Source organism: Eptesicus fuscus, chromosome 3 (assembly GCF_027574615.1).
Source record: "Eptesicus fuscus isolate TK198812 chromosome 3, DD_ASM_mEF_20220401, whole genome shotgun sequence".
NCBI classification, from domain to species: Eukaryota; Metazoa; Chordata; class Mammalia; order Chiroptera; family Vespertilionidae; genus Eptesicus; species Eptesicus fuscus.
The window spans coordinates 56,890,176-56,912,253 of NC_072475.1; the positions used below are offsets into that span (position 1 = coordinate 56,890,176).

Consider the following 22,078-nt stretch of genomic DNA (forward strand, 5'->3'; position numbering starts at 1 on the left):
TGCAAAAATGAATCAAACTAACCAAAATTTTAAATAATACTTTATAGGTTTTCAAATTTTAGTTTTTTAGAATGTTACATTTGTGTAGCATTTTGCCATCTATAGCAACAGGTGTCTGTCCCACTGGTGGGTTTTAAAAGAAAGTTCATGAAAAACAGTGACTGGACGGTGCATGCGCCATCTCACAAGAGCTAGTGATTGTTGAATGGATCCAGGGTTATGCAGTCTGAATTGTTTTTTAAAAAGGCAGAAATCCAGATGATTTTTTTATGTGGATCCTCCCAATTTTAAAAGTGGGATCAAATATTTTTAAAGCACTGTATATGCCCAAGAGAACATCGGTAGACCAGGACCATGGGCCACTATGTTCATATTCCTGCTCCAGCAGACAGTATACATAGCCTTTATTTTTATTTTCTGTCTTATTGAATTTTTTGCAACTATTAACCTGTCATAATGGAACAAAAAGGACCATGTCGTTTCACAATTTCATGTTCTTTTGACATGTCACTTTCATTTCTGATAATGATCTATCCACTACCCTCAGTGTTGAGTGGACTACTACATAAGGAGGTTTGGGGGCAGAGTGTGGGGTGAGTATGCCTAGTCCTCACCAAGGAACCACAGTAATCTATTGCTGTGATCCTAGACTGGACCAAATAATGTGATCAAGGTTGGGACTAAATATGATTTCATTCTGATGTGATCTCCAGGCTTGAGTTGCATTGAAGGAAATAGTTGGAAGTGAGATGATCAATCAAACAGAACTTGGGAAGCATATTAGGAAAGGCTAGTAGCTGGTGACATCCAAAAGTTGGTAGAAGTATATTTACCTTCAAGAAGAGGGAGAGATGGCATCTCTTAAACAGTAAAAAGCAAAATGAAACATTATCTTGCTATTAAATCCAAAGAAACAGCCACCAGCCTGTACTGAGCCAAAGCAATGGCTAGAATAAATAATAGGAACTTAATATTTGTTTAATTGAATTTTTCCTTTCATGGGAAAATGGTCATTTATTAAATGGCTAGCACTTTGCTAAGCACTTGATATGTTTTTCTAATTCTACAACAGCCATGCTTATCCTCACCTGAGGACACTGGACTCAGAAAGAAAGTCCCTTGCCTCAGGACATGCAGCCTGGAAGTCTGAGGCCTGTTTGATTACAGGGTTGCACTGATTGGAGGGGAGGCGAATTGTAGTAACTAGCGAGGCTTGTTGAGGAAGCTACCACCTTTCCTTCATGTTTTTCAGGAAATGGGCTAAACACATTAAAGTTGGACTAATGGGAGCATTTTAGCATTCAGATCTGCATGTCTGACTTGGTTATAAATGCAGAATTGTTCATGCATTGTTTGTTGAGTGCATGCTTATACATTTTTCTCATTGCATGTTCAGAAAAATTGATTTCATGACCAAGAGTTGTTTTGGCAGGCCAAAACATTTAATTAGGCCCTCATCCACATAAAAAAATAGTCCTTACCAAAAAAAATAAAAAATAGTCTTTAGTTATTATGTTGTAATAGAAAGAATTTTTAACCATTTTTTTGTCATTGTAGATTTTTTTATAAATCTATGTAGATATGTGCTTTTCTCTCCTTTAAAGAGGAATAATATCAATATTTTTTATAATGTAACTCATATTTTCCATTAAAAATGGAATAATATTTTGTTTTTTCACCATGTATCTTAGCATGGATATTTAATAAATATTAATTATCAGTTGTCATGTGAAAAGACTAATACTAATCCAAACTTTTTTTAAAACCATCACATGTCAATATTTGTTACATTTCAATTTTTTTCTTATCAAGAATGAAATTCCTTTTAAGTAGATGACTAAATGAGTTACATTTTTGTTCAAAAAGTTTAATAAAATTATATAAGGGACCAGGATTGTTGTCAGAATTGTCCTGCTCTCCAGTGCAAGCCCTCAACTGAAGTCACAACCAGGCATCAGCCCTGAGATCCTTGGCCTCCCCCTCCCCAGGACCTGCCTACTCACCCAAGGCTGTTCCACCAAGTGAGAGACATGTAGGCTCAGACTGCAGAAGGGTCACTATCTATTTATTGATTCTTATTCACTCAACAGATATTTATTCAGTATCATCTATGCTGTGGGTATTGTGCTAATTAAGCACTAGGCTACATGAAAAAGGAAATTCATGGATGCTGCCCTCACAAGTCTTCTAGCATAATACAGGAACAAAACTGAGCAGACAGCAATACGGTATAGTAGGTAACTGATAAGCAGAGGAAGGACAAGGTGCTGGGACCACATGTCACACCTCAGCTGCCCCAGTTGAGGGGCTCCAGTAGTCTGTTCCAATTCCTAAGGAATTGTTCCAGCCCCCCAGGCCCAGTTTCCCCTCATGGAACGGTCTTGGGGACTCAATGAATTGATACATATAAAGCACTTACAACAGTACCTGGCACTTAGTAAGTGCTCAATTAATGTGAGCTACATATTAGCTCTGCTATAACCTAATCTTTTAAAAAAAATTTAATGACAAACTTCTAAAGGACTGTTTTGAATTCTTTTCTATGTCCCAAAATTTAAAACAGATATAATTGACTTTTCACATATAAATGAGTGTGTTTTGTACCTATTAAAATAGTTTTACAATTATCTGGTGAAAATTTACATATAATTGTTTTTATGATACTTAAAGAATAATTAGACCTGCTAATGGGAGTTATTATCTTAGTCATTATTATTATTATCCTCATCTAAAGCATTTATTAAACATTGGATTTTGCCTTATAACTAAGCTAACCCCTCTTCAAAGCGATTTTATAGACCTTCCCTTGGTATTTTTACAGTCTAAGACAATAGCGATGTTGATACAAATTGAGTGAGGGTCAGCATTAAATCAATTATTCCTTCTCAAGTTACTTTCTCTTAATGTGCGCATATATATATATGTATATATATGTTTTGTTTTAAATGTTCTAATGTTTGTGTGTGTCATTACATAGAACACCTTTCCCAAGAGATTCGCAGGCTTTGTATCAAAAACAACATATCTAAAAACAAGATCATAGTTGTATTTGCCCACAGAGTGGATGCTTGTATCTAAATGATTTTTGTGAAATAATTTAAAATTTACAGAAAAATTGCCAGAACAGTACAAAAAACGCTCATATTCACTTCACTCAGGTTCCCCAACTGTTGACATTTTGCTGCATTTGTCCTGTGGCCTACTGTTCTATATTTACGCATCCATTATCATTCGTCTTTTCCTGAACCTTGAGAGCAAGCTGTACTTGATGTCCTGTCACCCCTAAATACTCAAGTACATGAAGTATCTTCTGTGCCCCAGATATTATACCGAGGACTGGGGGAAAGGAGAGCAAGGTTGCTGTGTTTCCCTGCCACAAGTATATTGCATTTGTTGTCAGGTCTCTTCAGACCCATCCCCCTGAAGAGCCTCTCTCTCTCTCTCTCTCTCTCTTTCTCTCTCTCTCTCCTCTCTCTCCCCCCCTCTCTTTCTCTCTCACCCCCTCTCTCTCTCTCTCTCTCTCTCTCTCTCTCTCTCTCACCCCCCTCTGTCTCTCTCTCTCTCTCACCCCCCCCCCTCTCTCTCTCCATGCGTTCTTGGCAGGAATACCACAGAAATGGTGCCACACTCGTCTCAGGGCAGCACGTGAGGTGGCAGTGCCATGACGGCCCAGCCTACCCCTGGTGATGTTGACCCTGATCGCCTGCTCCTGGTTGTGTATGTCAGCTTTTTCCATCTTCAAGTCATCATTTTCCTCTTTTTGTTGATTTGTATTTTGTGGGGCTCCTGCCTGTATATGATGGTTACCAAATGGTGGTTCTTTATTTCTGCCATTTTTTTTTACATGTATTAGTTGGCATCCTGCTATAAGGAATAGCTTCCCTTTTCTCCCATTTGTTTATTCATTTATTTTATTTATATCAATTTAGACTCATTAATTTTTATGTGATCCATTGGATTATCATTTACTTCGATGCTAAAATTGTTTGTGATTTGGCCTTAGGGAGGCCTTTTCCTTGTCCTTTTGACTTGTCTCCATCATTCCTTGAGCATTTCCTTACTTTCTGACAAAAAAGACTTTCAGACTCACTGTATTTCCTCTGCCCCAGCCCTGGAATCAGCCATTTTGTCAGGGAGCCTGGTTTCTTTTAGTTGAGGATGGTATTTAGACTTGATCTAACGTAAAGGCCAAGAAGCAATGAGGACCATATTTAGGAACCAATACTTGGGTAGTTGAGATGCTACTGGAATATTATTGCTTCTTGTCCTTTTAGCAAGAAAGCTAGGATATACATATGTGCATATGTGTACATATACATACACACATATATGCACATTACACAGACTTATTTACTCATACATTACATATAAAAGTATTTGTGTGTGTGTGTGTGTGTGTGTGTGTGTGTGTGTGTGTGTGTGTGTTGTGTTTAAGACCTGAAGACCAAGAAGACAAGTCAGAACTATTCAGGTTTCAGGGCACAACCTGGGTTCAAACTTCTATAAGCCTTACTTTTCTTATCTGTAAGATATGAATTCAGTGAGACAAATAAAATCCTAGTCATATAGTAAGAGTAACTATTAGGTGTAATTATTTTTAATGCTATTGTCACTATAATTATTAAAATTATTCATTTAAAAACAATAATTAAATTAGGCAACGGCCTTGAATAAACATTTATCAAAAGACGATGTATAAATGACCAATAAGCACATGAAAAAATCCTCAACATCACTAATAGTTAGGGAAATGTGTATGAAAACCAAAAGGCCTCTTCATACTCATTAGGATGGCTACTGTCAAAAAAAAGTAAAATAAGTTTTGGTGAAGATGTGAAGAGAATGGAACCCTTGTTACTGTTGGTAAGAATGTAAAATGGTGCAGCCACTGTGGAAAACAGCTTGGCTGTTCCTCAAAAAGTTAAACATTGCCAAATGATCTAGGAATTCCATTCCTTGGTATATACCCAGAAAAATTGAAAACAGGTATTGAAACATATTTGTACATCCATATTTATAGCAGCATTATTCACAATAGCCAAAAGATAGAAGCACTCAAATGCCCATCAGATAGACTGATAAACAAAATGTGGTATTTTATACAATGGAATATTACTCAGCCTTAAAAAGAGGAAATTCTGATACAGCCTGCAACATGAATGGACATTGAAACCATTATGCTAAGTGAAATAAGCCAGACACAGAAACACGCATATTGTATGATTCCACTTAAATGAGATACCTAGAATAAGCAAGTTTTTAAAGATTGAAAGTAGCCCAGCCGGTGTGGCTCAGTGGTTGAGCATCCACATGCCTAGGTTGTGGGCTCAATCCCCAGTAGGGGGCGAGGCAGCCAATCAAGGATTCTCTCATCATTGATGTTTCTATCTCTCTTCTTTGAAATCAATAAAAATATATTTAAATTAAAAAAAAAAAGACAAAGTAGAATAGTGGTTACTAGAGGCTAGAGGGAGAGAGAAGTGGAGATTTAACTTAACCCTTTGCACTCGTTGCTTTTTTCTTGATTCCTTTATTCTACTCGGGATTTAATTTTTTAAATACCCCACATTTTACAAAGCACGGCAGTAGAATAAAAAACTGGAGTTTCTTTTCATACAAACTTATTTATTTGGATTTTTTTATATTTCAAATTATTGATACATTCAAAGAGTATAAAAAGAGCTGCTACTGATGCTAACCGTGTCGAGTCACACTCGATATCCGAGTGCAAAAGGTTAACGGGTGTGTTTTGTTTAGGATAATGAAAAAGTTTTGGAAATGGATAGGGGTGATGGTTGCACAGCATGGTGAATGGTGAATGTACTTAATGCCACCTAATTATACACTTAAAAATGGTTAAAATGGTAAATTTTATGTTACATGTATTTTACCACAAACAAGAAAAAGATTACTGAGATGTTAAGATGATATACATGAAAAACTTGCCTATACATGTTTTTAAGTACTTCCTGTATTCATAGTGTCCACTGTTTATAGATAGATTGCTCTCTCCCCACCCTCCCACCCCGGCAGAACACACACACATATTCCCCCAAAGGAAGGCTGAAGAAGAATATTTGTAGAAGTTAACAGGAAGCAAAGTTGGGGCGTCAAATCGACCTGTGGGCCAAATCTAGCCTGCAATTTGTAATGGTTCTCACATTTTTAAAGGGTGTAAAAAACAACGAAGACAACGCGGCAAAGACTGCATGTGGCAAAACCTAAAATACACGTCTGGTCCTTTGCAGGAAAAATTTGCTGACACCTGTCTGGAACATTGCTGTGGACTGAATTGTGTCCCCTTAAGTTCATATGTGGACTTCAGTTCAAATATGAACATGGAAAGCATTATGCCGAGTGAAATAAGCCAGACACAGAAACATGCACTTTGAGCCCCAAAGTGACGGTATTTGGAGACGGGGCCTTGGGGAGGTTTAGATCAGGTCATGGGCGTTAGTGCCCCCATAGAGGGGCCCTAGAGAGCTTCCTCCCTCCCGCGTGTGAGAGAGAACACAGGGATGAGCAGCCTGCTGACAACCAGGGAGGGTCCTCACCAGGAACCACGTGCACTGGCACCCTGATCTTGGACTTACAGCCTCTGAACCTAAGGAATACATTGCTGTTGTTTAAGCCACCCAGTCTGTGTGTTTTATTATGGCAGCCAGAACAGGCTAAGGTAACCACACTTCTCACACTTTTGCCAAGAACAGGCTCTCGTCCTCGCAGCTTTGATTTTACCAGAATCTCTTCACACATGAAAGGGGTTTGAGGAGAAGAAGAAAGAACACTCACCATAAAGCACGATCAGGGGATTTTTAATTTTATTTTTTGTAATAACCAGAGTGATAAGCAGCAGGTTCCAAAATGCCAAGAAGAATAGAGTTTCTACAGTAGTGATTTTCTTATGTGGCACCATCTGTTTTTCTTCTAATGTAATAAAAATGACAGCTTTTCTTGTACTGATACTCCCTGAGCCTTTTAAAGTCAAACATATGATGTTGTTTGTGTGTAAAGGTTTTTCTCTTGCATTCATTTGTTTCTCCAGCTTGAATTTTATGTAAACTCCCTTGGCTAAATTATACAAGCCACCCACACCCAACGCCTCCTCCCTCGCTGGAGAGCAGCGGACGGAAACCTGTCGCCGGCTGCCTGAGGGTCCAGCATGCAGCTCACTGTACCAGGCCCAGGAAGGTTTCCTGCCGGCAGGGCTGCCTGTGCCCACTCCCCCACTGGGCCACGCTGTGGACTCGCATCTTTGAAACATGGCTTCTTCAAGACATTATTGGCAACCTAGTCTAAGCCTGTCTCCCTCTTTTCCTTTGTAAACCTTGCTAAGTCCTCCTCCCTCTTTTCCTTTAAAAGGCAATTGCATGCATTTAAAGTAAGCACCATATTCTTTTTTTAAAAAAAACACACAACTCAATGGAGGTATAATTTATATACCACAAAGTTCGTCCATTTTAAGCTACAATTTAATGCCTTTTAGTAAATTCACAAAGTTTATAACCATCACCAAAATCCAGTCTTAGAATATTTCCTTCACCACACTATGACCTCTCATGCCCTTCAAAAATTATCCCCATTCCCACTCCCAGCCCCAGCCAACCTTCATCTGCTGTCTCTAGATTTCTCTTTTCTGGCCGTTTTATATACATGAAATCATACAAAGGGTAGTCATTTGCATTTGGCTGTTTTCACCCAGCATAATGTTTTCGAGGTCCACCTGTGTTATATCAGGTGTCCGAATTTCTTTCCTTTGTGGTGCTGAATCGGATTCCACTGTGTGAATGTGCATCACATTTTGTTTATCCAGTCAACAGTTGTGGACGTTTGGGTTGTTTTACTTTTCAGCTAATATAAGTAATGCTGCTGTGAACATCTAAGTGCCAATGTTTGTGTGGACATATTAAACCGCTTCTTCTGGATAATTAATGAAATATGTTTCTAGATCTTAATTCAAAAATCAGCTGAGTTTGAAGTTTTTATAATCCTCGTCCTTTGTCCCTCAGAAAAATCCCTCCAAAGGTAAACTGCCTTTGTTTTTACTTCAGTAAGACTATCAGTTGATTCTTTTTCTCTGTGTAATTGGCCCTTGATAGAAAGAAGGCTCCCCACTTGTTAGAAAGTGTCCCCAACTCCTGCTTTCTAAAAAAGAAAGAAAATACAAGGTATCATTCAAGTTAAGGAGCATTGATTCAGTACATTCCCTGTGTCAGGGGCTGAGGAAGTTAGTTGAGATGCGACCAGGATCCCGGATACCTTACTGTCAGGAATCTAACCATGACCTCCTGGCTCATAGGCCTATGCTCAACCCCTGGGCCATGCTGGCTGGATACCTTATTCTTTTAACTCATTACATTCTGCCCTGTTTTGTGTTAATGGGCAATTATCTGAAAATTAGGTAAGGTTGATCTCTGTCTTTACCCAAGTCCTCCTTTTTTTTAATTCCTTACCAGAGAACATATTTTTAAATTGATTTTAAAGAGAGAGGAAGGAGGGGAAGAGAGAGAGACGGAGACATTGATCCGTTGCCTCCTGCATGTGCCCTGGCTGGGGATTGAACCCAAAACCTGGATATGTGCTCTGACCAGGAACTAAACCCACCACCTTTTGGTGTATGGGATGACGCTCCAACTGAGCCATACCAGCCAGGGCCTAAGTCTTTCCTAATAACAGTGTTGCACTTGCCACTGATCTGAAGATATCATTAATACAAAATGGTCATTTCCCCCATCCTCATCTTTTTAAAATTACGACATGGTCTTTATAGGTGGACTCTGGGAGCAGACTGCTTTCACATTTAGCCTGGGTCTGAGTATGTTACAGTTCTTTTGATTCAAGACTAACTGGGCGGGAGGTGGGGCGGGGTGAGGGAGAATAGGAGGTGTCAATCAAATAACCACTAGGCTGGATCAGAGTAGGAGGTTTCAGGGGTTTTGTTTGTTACCTATCTATTTGAAGGCCACTAAGATTACACAGAAACTGATATCAGTTATCAAAAAGCAGGGAACTGAATCTTGAAATGACCTAATTAAGATTGAATTTATTTGCTTTACAAATATTTGTTGAGCTCCTACTTGTGAAAAGCACAAAGTGCTTTTGGGAATCAAAAGATGAATAAAACACACTCCCAGCTTTCAAGACGTTTGTAGTGCAAAATATTATTACCCAAAGATCTTTGAGCAAGGCTTGAGCCCAAAGCTATAAAACATACCTTCTTAAGATGAGGAGGATTACAAAGTACATCAAAAATGGAAGTGTGCTCTGAGAGTATTTTAGTATAGATGGGTGTTAAGCAGGGATTTGGGGACAGACTGAAAAATGAAAGCTCTAGAGGTGTTAGCCTTTACTTTACTTGGGCCAGTAAGAGAGCACCAGGGAAACAAAAAGTACTCTTGCTCTTGCCAATATAAAATTCTTATCATTTTTAGAGAATGGTAACTGCAGCTTTGAGATTCTTTGTCAGGGCAATTTAGTTAATAGGTATGTAAATGACTGCTTATTTCATTGTGTAGGTGGATCACTCCATGTACACTTTCTGAGGAAGAATAAAGTGCTAAAAACTGTTAACATTGCACATACAAAGAAGCAAGAGTTAAGATTAGCATGCCATACCTCTGTTGTGTTAGATGTTAGGAGTAGGACATGATCCATCTTATAATTAAAATTTGTTCAGTTTACTCAGTGGAATTTCTTCCTCACATTCAACTCTGAACTGCCCTTTTTGGATGCAAGAAAATGTAAGTGAATTGCAGTGGGAGCTTGTTTCTTAAGACTGGCTTTCAAGCACTAAGGATCATGGTAAACCTAGCAGGGGTGGGTGGGAAGGAGGTGTTGAAAGTTCAAACCACAGAAATAGATTATCATGCAAGATTTGCAGTCTGAGGCATCTAGTGAGAACATCTCTCTAAAAAAGAAAAAAAAAAAACACCTAAGGAGCTCTTTTCGAAGTTTATTGTTTTTTTTCTGTATGAAAACTTCATAGGAGGTTGGGAATTCTGGCTTTAGCTACTTCCTGTGATCAGCATGGAAGCTTCTTTAATTCTTGAGTTAAACGGGGAAGAAGTCACCGGTGCGAGAGAATAAATGGGCCTTGCCTCGTAGATGGTCTCCAGCTCTTCTCCCACTTGAATCCATCTACCCAGTGAATTAGCCTCTTCTTCAGTAGCATGGTTTGCTGTTGTTAACCCGAGGATATTTTTTCTCATTGGTTTTTAAAGAGAGTGGAAGTGCGGGAGGAGGAGGAGAGAAACATCAATGTGAGAAAGCTATGTTGACTGGTTGCCTCCCAAATGGGCCCCTATAGGGTCTAGGGGTCGAAACTGCAACCCAGGCATGTGCCCTTGACTAGAAATTGAGCCCACTACCCTCCAGTGCATAGGCGGACACTCTAACCAGTGAGCCCTACTGGCCAGGGCTACAGTTGTGTTTTAATCACTATATTACCCCTCCTTGAAATTTCCTTAGGTTCCTCATTGTCTTGCAGATCAAATTAAAATTCTTAATGGAATCCAAGCTTTCCACCCTTCTTATCTTCTACCCTTCTTATCTAACCACTCTTGGCTCCCACTAACATCCATTCACATTCTCCTTGTGTTAATTTCTTTTTGTAGGCTACAGCTCATGTAATTCCCAGTCCCTGCATCTCTCACTCATCAGTAAGCTGAGTTCCTCTCACTTGTCTCTTCCCATTGGCTTTCTACCCAGTTGTCATGGGCGTGAGTTCCTTTCTGTGGCAAGCTCTCTGCGTTATGCTGTGGTCACTGAGGATGGGCACCAGGGGCTGTGTCCACATGCTGGAACCCCCAGCTCTGTAAAGGGACTGCGGGGGAGGGTCCCTTTGTGAGTGCTCTTAGTTATCAAATGTTATTTGCTTTTGTATTCCTTTTCCTCCAGGTACAGAGTGAAGACAGTGTCCTTCTGTTTGTTATTGCCTGGACAATCACAGAAATTATCCGTTACTCCTTTTACACATTCAGTCTATTAAACCACCTGCCTTACCTCATCAAATGGGCCAGGTAAAGAAGTACAGGGAATGAAGACTAACTTTTGAAATGATCTCTCTCTGCAATATTGTCTAAATACTGCTTATAAGTTTTTTAAAAAAGTGTATGAGACGGGGGATGGGTAGAAAGCCAGTCTGTAGATTTCATCAGGATAAGGAACTCTACTTAATTTTAATTCTAGATATACTGTTTTAAATTTTTTATATTTGTTATTTTTATTGAATCAATTCTTTGCATTTCAGTTATTCAATAGTGATTTGATGTAGCATCCCTTTTTTGTCTGCATCAAATTTTACTGATCAGTTTCTGCCATTATGATGTTTTTTTGGACCAGGTCCAATTCTCCTCAATTTTGTCAACAAGCTATGACTCTTAAATTAATTTCTAATTAATAGCAGTTTAGATTAGTATCAGTTTATTTCGCTTTGATTATTTTTACAGTAATCATTATGAGTTGGATAAAAGGCCATCTATTTATATGAACTAATCCATGAGACAGTTGTAAGCAATTTTCTGAGTTGAAAAAGACTATGGGGAGGATTGACAAAAGGAGCAAAATTATCCTTGGGGCCCAAATGCCTCCTTTCAAGGGAGGAAAAGAGTGGTTCCTAGGCAGTTTATGAGCTGGGTGATTAAATTAGAGGCAGACCAGTTGTTTGTGACATTTCAAGTATGTGCACTTCTTTATTTTCTTCCTTTTTTTCTAGTAAACATTTTTATTAGGAAAAGGGAAGAATGGGAAAAACAGTTTCTAACCAACCTGGCAGGCATTGTGAAAGCTATCTCCCCTGGGTATAGGGAGCATTCGTGGACCAAGCCCCGATTTTACCATTGGAGAATGATTCTTTTGTCCCTGTCTCCCATGGCCTATGGAAAATTCTTCCTTTTCCACCACCCTCCTTAGCATGCTGAGGTTGGCAGTGAAGAGCATCTTCCTTTCATCATCACAGATTTCTCAGCACCTGGAAATTCCTGGACCTGGAATTTTGAAGCTCAGTACTCACTGTCAGCCACAAATAGCCAAAGACTTTGTATTTTTTAATTATTAAAGTATAGTTGGCTTACAATATTATGTATGAGTTTCAGGTGTACAACATAGTTATCCGAGTATTTATACACCTTACAAAGTGATCACTGCAATAAAATTAGTTATCGATCACTGTACAATGCTATTACAATACTGTTGACTCTATGTATTCCCTATGCTGTACGTCACATCCCCCCTCCCCTCCCCTCTGGCAGCCATCAGTTTGTTTTCTGTGTCTATGAGTCTGTTTTGTTTTGTTTGTTCGTTTGTTCTGTTTTTTAGATTCCACATGAAAGTGAAATCATACGGTATTTGTCCTTCTCTGTCTGACACATCACTTAGCATAATATCCTCTAGGGCCATCCATCACAAATAGCAAGGTTTTATTATTTTTTATGGCTGAGTAATATTTCATTATATGTAATCTTTATCTATCAGTGGACACTTAGGTTGCTTCCATATCTTGGCTATTGTGAATAATGCTGCATCAAAGGCTTTTTAAAATCTGAGCTGATGATCTCTTCAGCAATACTTATACCTCAAAATGACTTCCAGTTTATACCATAGGATGAACTTCTCTCTGAATTCTCTTTGAAACATAGAGAATTTCTTTTTAAAGTGAACGAAATTGTGTGGATTCTCCCATGTGCTAGTAATTATAGTTTTTTCATTGAAAAATTACATGACGAAAAGTTTGCATAAATTTTTAATTTTTTAAATTAGCATATATTTCAGTTTTCACAATAGCATGCACAGACCTTTGAGTAATGGTAGCAGTGCACACACATGGAATGCGCTATTTTTTTCTGTCTATAGACCAGACTTGGTGTACATTGTTAAGGATTCCTAGTCAAATGCTCCAGCACCTTCTCCCAACTCCCTGCACATGCCCCATCCACTCCCAACCCATAGGGTAAGTTCAATGTAAATTATGACTCACTGCCCTACTTTACCAGTATTTGGCATCACCTCAGTTAGTTTAGGGAGTTGTTTTGAAGAGTTGTTTGAGGCTTACCGAACACATTTATTTTATTTTAGAATATTCAGAAACATACTTGGTATAGGCCCTTTCAAAAAACTGGCTTATAAAACCTAATCTTCAACAGTGGATGAACAGGAAAATGTATAAACAGACCAGTACTTTCTAAAACACCAGTACCGATTAGAAGGGTGGGGGTGCGTCTTTCTACTAACGCTGGCTTCGAGCCCCAGTAATGAGCATTTTGTTTTGTTTTAGGTACACGCTATTCATTGTGCTATATCCAATGGGAGTGTCAGGAGAATTGCTCACAATATATGCTGCTTTGCCTTTTGTCAGACAGGCTGGCCTGTACTCCATCAGTTTACCTAACAAATACAATTTCTCCTTTGACTATTATGCATTCCTAATTCTGATAATGATCTCCTACATTCCACGTAAGTAAACAGTTATACATAAATTCATTTATGTGTTAAAAATTGGCTCTGCAATAGCTAGAGTTAAATGCCTTTCGTTGTTTTTACACCATATTTAGGTAAATGTAAATCTGGTTTATTGGGAATTTTCTCTGGTAGTAGTTGTAGAAAGATGACTCTTTCTCAGTACAGCTGCCAAAATGCAGCCCTTCTGAGTGTGTGGGTTTGAAACACTGACTACCAGGATGGTAACTGTTGGGGAAAAGACTGAGTGGAAAACAAAAAAAGCCATTAAAGCCTTACCTTGACTCTTTCTGTTTCTCAAGAACTGCTTATTATGGTATCGGAAAAACATTGTTAAAAGGTGGGGATTTTTGCATTTTTACTATATCAAATAGTTCTTCATTTTTAAGGAATCAGTAGTTAACTGGAAACAAATAGCAAAATACAAACGGGTTAATTGCCCTGGCATGTTGCTCAGTGGTTGGCTCTTCAGCCCCTGGACCAAGGGGTCGCAGGTTCAATTCCCGGTCAGGGCCCCATACCTGGGTTGAAGGTTCATTCCCCAGCCCCAGTTGGGGCATGTGGGGGAGGCGGCCAGTCAGTGTCTCCCTCTCACATCAATGTTACTCTCCCACGCCTCCCCCCACCCCCTTCCTTCCACTCTTTCTAAAAGCAAGGGGAAAATATATCCTCTGGTGAGGATTAAAAAATAAAATAAAAACATTAATTTATTTTTTTCTATATTTTTTATTTTCCTGTTTAGAAACCAGCACTAAAACCATTTGAACAGAACACAGTGTCCTCTTCAGGATGGCTTTCAGTCTTTAGCAGTGCTGCTAGAGGCCTGCACTGGATAGTCAGATGTGCCCCAGCGTACTGGGAACAGAGGGAAAATGCTGTGTTTGAGGCCTCCGTGAAGTGAGCCCCGTTTGTTGAGGAAGAGTAGTTTGGTCCTTTTCTTGAATTCTGTTGTTCATGGAAATCCTGTGGTTGATTTCCACATATCCAAAAGCACATGTGTTTCTTCTCCATTAGCTATTCCTGTAGCCATTGTGACTGGCTCTTATTTTCGTCTGTAAGGTGCTGTCTTCTCCCCTAAACCTTGGGTTAAATTCAGACAGGAGGGTTGGGCTTTTCTTCAGCCTACGGCATTAACTGTGTGAATCATCCTAACAGTCATAAGGACATGTTAGTGTCCCTCTGAGGAAACCTGCATTTCATGCATTGTGAAAAAAACTGCATCCTGATTTCATGTGAGCATTTATCTTGGACACAATTCTGCTTCATGACTCACTTCCCACTCCATTAATTATCAGGTCCTTCTCTTGGGTGCTGAAACGATGGTGGCTAAAGGCCATCTCTCAGATGTAAAAGGGAGTTGCTTATCAAATAGAAGGTAAATATGGAAGAGTCTAAAAATTCAAGTAAGAAAAATTAGCTTACAGTTTTTTACCTTTCTAATATTGTTCCCTAAGAGTTTCATCTTCCAGTCTCCAGAGCAGCAATTCTTAGTTGCAGTTTTGCCATCCTGGAATAACAGGTATTATCCCAGTGAGCAGGTGCCACAAGACTTATTTAACCTTTTGTACGCCACAAGCATCCACAGACACGGGGATGGCTTCCGTTTGGGACGTGTGGCATTAACTGTGGCAGTTAACTGGTTACATTCAACATGTTTTTCGAGTAAATAGGAAATAGATGCCATTCTGGGTAACCTGGAAAGGGTCAAAGAGGGTCTCGTGCAGTCAAACCAATAACAAGATGCTGCCACCCTGGCAGAAATCAGGGCTGCTGCAGGGTCTCTGCCTGTCAGAGAGGCTTCCTCTTCGCAACAGCCCTCCTGGGCAGTCCGCGTCTGCGCCTCCACTCTGTCTTGTGTGCTGATGGCCAGCCAGTGCCAGCCTTTGCCTTCCCTGCTGACCTCATGACAGCGGAGGGGCCTGGTCTCCCACAGCAGCCTCCCCATGGATAGCATTCCTCCAGGAGAACATTCCCGTTCTGTGGGGCTTCCTCCTCAGCTTTAACCGGTGAGAGAAGACCTCAGCCTGCTGTCTGCGCACTTCTCAGCACGTCTGTCTCTTCGTCTCGGTTCCTTCCCCCTTCCCTTTTCAGCCTCCTTTTGGTAAGAGAACTTGGCTTAGTTGAAGTTTATAGTCTTTCCTTTTTAAGGTGGCTTAACTCTTCTAGACAAAGAGTAGGGGTTGATTTCTAATAAAGATTAAAAGATTTCTTCCAAATCCCTGACTCCCCACCCAGCTCAAGATGGCAGCCCAGACCTGCTGCAAATCCTGTGTCTGCCGGCGCCCTGGGCGCCTCGGGTGGCGGTGGGGCGGGGCAGGCGGTAGCACTGAGGCCAGTTTGTACACTTCGTTCTGGTCAACCTCACATTTCATCTTTCCAAAGCTTTGTATTTATTAGAAGAAATGCAGAATTAGGAGAGGTTGCTGTTGACATGTGGTCTTTACCAATTTGGTTTTCTTTCTGCAACTTAAGTTTCTTTTATCTTTCTTTAATAGGAAGTTTGTGATAGATATAGTACTACATAAGGCAACACCTGCTTTTATGGTCCTGACCTGTTACTGCATTGATGCACATGTAGCCCAGATTGCGGCCCATGAGCCCTGACCCAGCAGTGCTCTTGTGTTGGGAAGCTTGGCGTCCTGTGCACGGTGATCCTCCTGCTGTGCACAGTGGCAGTATGTGCAGGGTCTGCAGGACTCAGTAGATGTCTAAGTGCTGTTTACATCCCCCCCACATTGGTGAAAACTGGTTATAGAGTGGGGTCTAAAAGGCTGAGAAACAGTGATGTAGGGTGGAGGCACCAAGAAGCTGGCTCTCCCAGTTGTCAGTAACTATAACCACAGCTCTGATTTTTGGAGAAACTGAAAAGGAAACTTGCTCCAGACAGAGCTTTTCCAGTTGTTCTCATCCTCCAAGTCTTCCTTCCCTAGAGAGAAAGAGAACCCATCTTCTTTTTTTTTTTCTTTTTTTTTATCCTTACCCGAGGATGTTTTTGCCATTGATTTCTTTTTTATAGAGAGTGGAAAGAAGGGTGGAGGTGGGGAGAGAGAGAGACATCAATGTGGGAGAGACACATCTATTGGTTGCCTCCCTCATGAATTCCAATCGAGTTCGGGGATTGAACCTGCAACTGAGTATGTGCCCTTGATCACGAATTGAACCTCCATCTTTCAGTCCATGGTCCGACATTCTAACGACAACCAAACCGGCCAGGGCGAGAGAGCCCATCTTCTTACAGGAAGGGGGGCACAGTGGCACCCACCAGCCCCCACACCCACCCCAACACACCAACTGTCTCCATTCTGTGTGTCCTGAACTGGAAGAGCAGAAGGTAGAATTCTAAGTAGCCTATTGTCAGGTTGAGGTTTTCTTAGGGATAGTCTTCATTATAGCCCAACGGAGTTAAAAATAGGAGCCATGAATCTGGAATCGTCTTAACCCTAATAGTTGGCTTTAGCCTGAGCAGGTGGGTGATTCCGATGGAGACAGTGTCATCCACGTTTTGGTCACCAGGAAGAGGTCACCACTAGAGCTACAGAGAACCTTCAGCCCAAGTATCCCCATTCCTTTTTCTTCGGCACTAAGAAATCTCTGGACGATGTGGAAGAACTCAAGGGCCATATTTGCCCTCTGTTTCTGACATCTGCCTCTTGGGCAGCATGCAGGCCCTTGCGTACAGGGATGAAGTCATACTAGGCCATCTTGCTCTACCTGCCGCTGAGGGCCTACGGAATGGCTTCTAGCTCACTGCCCCCCCTCCCACCCTCTGAACTAGCTGTGAGGCTGTAGCCGCCCTGTACAGGGTGTTGTAACCAAATGCAACCAGCGGAAAAGACCACAACATTTCCCTTTACGAAAGCACATCTATAGAAATGTGACTGGCCCGCATTTTTAAGTGATTACAATTATCCTTCCTTACGGTTTAATTATATCTTTACTTCCAGTGTTTAGATTATAGAGCTTGTCAGATTTTTTGGCTCTCTTGTACTAAAATAGTTCACTGTTGAATTACATGCAGAAGCTGGGTCTTTTCTGTGAATAACTTTCTGCCTGCAAATAGTGAGTGGAGTGGCTGGCAGCCCTGCTCGCATCCGCCTCTGCAGCTTATCAGATCTGTGTGCACATGCCCACTGATGGCCTGGAGTACATTTGAAATTTGGGAGGACCATGTGAAACTTGGAACCCATTTAAAAAGGAAGAAACTGTCAGAGAGCATTGGCAATACTAGAAATTACCTCCCCCAAAATACAAGTTATTGTCCAAAAATAGACATTGGAGCTGCTGGGAAGGGCAGGAAAGGAAGGATATTGTACACCCAAGACCATCTCACTGGAGTTTCTTACTTGGTTATTGAATCCCCCAGTTTACAGTAACCTTGAGAAGGCCAGACAGCTTAAACTGGCATTTTCCAAATGTTCTCTCCCCGCATTCCCAAATGTTCCCTAAGTAGGCAGTACCATCCAGTTCATTTGAGAGCCATTACTTTTTAAAGTAATCTATAAATTACCAAGAACAGAATCTCCAGTGCCTAAGATACTGACTATCTTTTCATAAAGACTTTTTCTACACTCAAACCTGTCTCAGTTGTGTTCAGATTAGATGTAGTAGCACTTCTCCCCCGCCTCAGCCCGGCCCTTCACAGAACAGCCCAGAGCCTGGTCCTGACGGTCAGTGATTTGCAGTGAAACCCCAGACAAGGTGCCTGCCTTCTCTGGGCTTGAATTCATCCTCTGAAACATGAACAATAACTCCCTGACTAGAATTTTTCACCTGGTTGTTGTGAAATCAGGGAATGAGTGTGAAGGTAATAAGAGTGTAAAGAATATAATTTGGTGGCTCTGTGACATCTTGACTGGTAATGGTGGTGACAGTAATGTCTGTCAGTCCAGTCCACACGACCCTTCCCCCTTGGCTAGCACAGGTAATGGTAGGTCTGCTTTTTTTTTTCTCCTTCCCCAAGTGCACTTTGTCACTCCTTGGCAACTGGACGATCAAGTAGTCAGAAAGTCAGGAGGACCTTAAGTCTAGGTGCTTTAAATGTTTTTATTTGTTTTAGAGAGAGAGGAAGGGAGAGGGATAGAAACATCGATGAGAGAGAAACATCCATCAGCTGTCTCCTGCATGCCCCCTACTGAGGATTGAGCCCACAACCCAGGCATGTGCCCTGACTGGGAATCAAACCCATGACCTCCTGGTTCATGGATCAACGCTCAACCACCGAGCCACACTGGCCAGGCAAGTCCATGTGCTTTAAACATGCAATTTTAAATGTTCTCCTTAACCAGTTCTTTCTTTTCTTTCCAGTTTTCCCCCAGTTATACTTCCACATGATACACCAGAGAAGAAAGGTCCTTTCTCATACTGAAGAACACAAGAAATTTGAATAGTTCCTGTTTCTGCACCCCTCCAAAAAACAAACTTTTCAACAACAAAAAAATGCTGCAGACTTTTTGAGTTCCCAATACGTTTCATAGAAAATAAGTAAAACTATTTTTAAAATACTAAACAAAACAAAAACCAAAATCCAGTGTCACACAGGTCTGGGATTTTATAAGATAAAACAAACAAAAAAAAAGCTGTTACATAAAACACCCTGGCCAGTCCATTCAGCATGCTTTTTCAACCAGAAGTTCCCAATATTTATGATGGCATTAGACAGGGATTTGGCATTTTCTACCCTCCTGTTTCCTTCATGTATCTGATAAACAAAGATCTGTAACACTGAATGCCTGAGAGTTGCAGTCTGAGTATGGAGGTGGCACCAGCTGGGTGCCCGGCTTGCAGGAGTTCTGTTCAGTCTGCAGCGTGGTCAGCATCCCCTTTCAAAGTGCTCCACTGCATGCTGGGAACTGTTTGTGTTTTTGCAGCGGCAACCTTTGTTCTCTGGAATGCTCTGAAGTTATGGCTAGGACCTTGCCCTCGTGTCTAGTGAATGAAATACACAGTTCGTATGTCTGTGAAGCTTTGGGGTAGTACCCATAATCAGAAAACAGCTAGAACCCTTTTGTTTTCAGTTGAGTCATTACTGCCTGCCACTAAGAAACATGCTTGAATCTAATAAGTATGCGTATATTATAGAGAACCTACCTTACCTGGGGCTCAGCCCCACTCATATTTAACAAAACGACAGTGCTCAGGAAGGGAGAGTTTCGGCGTAGTAAATGACAGGCACCTCCCCAGTCCTGTTCTCAGAGCCCCTCTGAGCGATGCATGTGCAGCAACTGTTCTCGTCTATGCCGGAACCAGTCTAGTCCCAGAAGGGGAGGATCTGCTCATGAAACACATGGAAGGTGTCACTTTAGAAATGTAGTCGGAAGAACGTTCAGGAAGAGGTTTCTGTTCCCACACCTTGATCATTATATTTTTAAATTTTCATGAAACTCCTCTGTTTGGATACTTCCCCTAACTATGGTCCTCCGTAATTCCCACCAAGTTGTACCTCCAGAGGCAGGGGGATATCCAGTGGGCAGTCGGAGGCTGGAAGCAGTGTCACCCACGTGCCCTTGCTCATGGACGTTATCTAATTAGCGTCATGTCTTGGTGCCATGTAATTGCTCAGCTGTGCATTTCAGACGCTTCCAGAAAGGGCTGGAGGGAAATGCAAAGCCCAAGCTCAGATGTGCACTAGATTTTAAACACAGGATGTTCTTTGTGGAGCCCTTTTTTTTGAAAAATTGGTTGATCTTTAAAACTTTAAAAGTCTAGCTTATAGAGTCATTATCATTTAAAATATAATTGCTAATGTCAGAGGAGTGTCATAATGGAAAGTAAATTCGAAATGCTTATTTTCATAGAGGCTTGAAAGTTAACATAAGAATGAGAAGAAAATATGCAGCCTAAAATGTGATGCAGGCAGATGTGTAATAAATTACTTCTGAATTGAACATTAACATTCTGCTTCGCACAGTCAGCACTCTTCTCTTGGGCATATTGAAATTAGAATCTATTGTACTTGATAAACAAAATGTATGGGAAAGATTATATTTCATGCTTTTTCTCATTTCATTTTTCAAAACTGTATTTCTCCTGTCAAATAGAATCAATTTGGATTATAATAGCCTTATTATTTAATTTGGGTAAGATTTTTTTCAGTTGTTGTTGGGATAGTTAGATGATGGGATGAAAAGTGCAGGTTTTTCAGGGTTGCTGGATTGGGTTTATTCAGGCCTCTCTATTGTAATTTGTCACTGTTTAGGGAAACAGTCTGTTGCAGACAGTGGTATTGCATCCAATTGCAACAAGAACACAGCAAACAACTTTCTTCTCAAAAATGTTTATTTCTGTACATCAAACATTTAAAATGCTCGTGGCAGATAAGTAAGACATGCCAGCGTGTCCTTCAGCCACCTCTCCCAGTAACTGATTGCTTTAGCTCCAACATAAATAATGTTTCCTTCGAAGGGGTGGCATTCCTTTAGGAACTGAGACCATCCAACCCCACCAAATGTCCACCTTCCTACAAAGTGTGAATGAAAGGTGGTGTTTGGTGGGTGTTTTGTCAGACTTACAGTGTTCATTTCAGGGCACAAAGACATCAGCTGCCCCCTGACGGGATGTTTCAACTCCCTCTTCTGGCAGAGGATTCTGTGAGGTGCGCAGTAGTGCTTTGTAGACACGAGCTGCTGATTTGCATCTTGCTGTGTTTTGTTTGCTAAGGTTGGGATCGTTCATTTAACATGCATTGCCTGTGATCAAAGGCACGGTGGAGAGTTAGTCCTGGAATAAAGCACCACCCTGCCAGCCGAGAACGGTCCTCTGGCGCGAGCTTCCTGCGGAAGATGTGGCGCTAAAGAGGCCTGTGAAGAGACTGCCCTCATTTCCACTTGCGCCTTTGGTTATTCATTTGTAATAAAAGGTTGTCATCGATGTGGTGCAACCTACGAATTCTTTTCAATTCTGAGTTTCAGGTAAAACACAAAACAGCAGAATCAGTACGTACTGCTCCTTTGAAATTTGGGTAAAAATTTATATGATCATATATAGTCATTTTTGTATTTTTTCTATGTTGTGAAAACCAAAATTGTAATTTTATAAGTCTTTGATTCACTAAATTCTATAATTTAAATGTATTTTTTGTATATTTAGAAATAAGGCATTCAAAGACTATGCTTAACTTTCTATGCATGCATTTGGAAGCTGTTTTTACCTGATAATGTAGTACTAAGTTGTATTCATAAAATACTGATCTGTGTTGCATTTCAAAATAAACTGGTGTATGCTCTGCCTGGATCTGAAACACTGGCCAGCGAGTCTGGTGATTTTTCTCACTAAATTGGCCCGAAAGTGATGGTGTAGGAACATGGACACGTTTCAGTTCTGCCACAGATTCCAGCTCACTCTTTGACTACTTCAAAATGTATTCCTGCTCACCATGTGGCTCTGCACCTACAGGAAGAGTAGGTTATATTAAGAGGTTCCCAACAAGTTGTTCTTCCTGCCAGTCTGCATGCTATAAAGCCCGTCCCCCACTCAGCTGCAGAGGGACAAGGGGAGTCCTCACGTAGGTGACCAGGAATCTAAGAAACTCATCAGTGGACGATTGAGGACCCTTGTCATCAATGTCTTTTGTTTTGTTTCTGTCTTTAGCCTAACTCTTCTAGTATAAGTTGAAAGGGGAAATACTCCT

At 40.7% G+C, this 22,078-nt stretch overlaps 1 protein-coding gene across 3 annotated transcripts in view; it reads left to right on the plus strand.

Moving 5' to 3' along the window:
• HACD2 (3-hydroxyacyl-CoA dehydratase 2) overlaps positions 1-21,688 on the plus strand; it is an 85,768-nt gene extending 64,080 nt beyond the window's left edge. The window contains exons 5-8 of one of the 3 annotated variants that reach the window (XR_008555570.1): positions 10,897-11,018; positions 13,271-13,449; positions 14,748-14,827; positions 18,757-18,804. Coding sequence is in view for 2 of the 3 variants with exons in the window: in XM_008155518.3 (XP_008153740.1) it covers positions 10,897-11,018; positions 13,271-13,449; positions 18,757-18,839 (384 nt within the window). In the remaining variant the exon portion in view is untranslated. Of the gene's footprint in view, positions 1-10,896; positions 11,019-11,910; positions 12,189-13,270; positions 13,450-14,747; positions 14,828-18,756 lie in introns of those variants that run through there. The other 2 variants (XM_008155518.3, XM_054713914.1) reach the window with 2 other exon arrangements.
• The last annotated feature ends 390 nt before the right edge of the window (positions 21,689-22,078 follow it).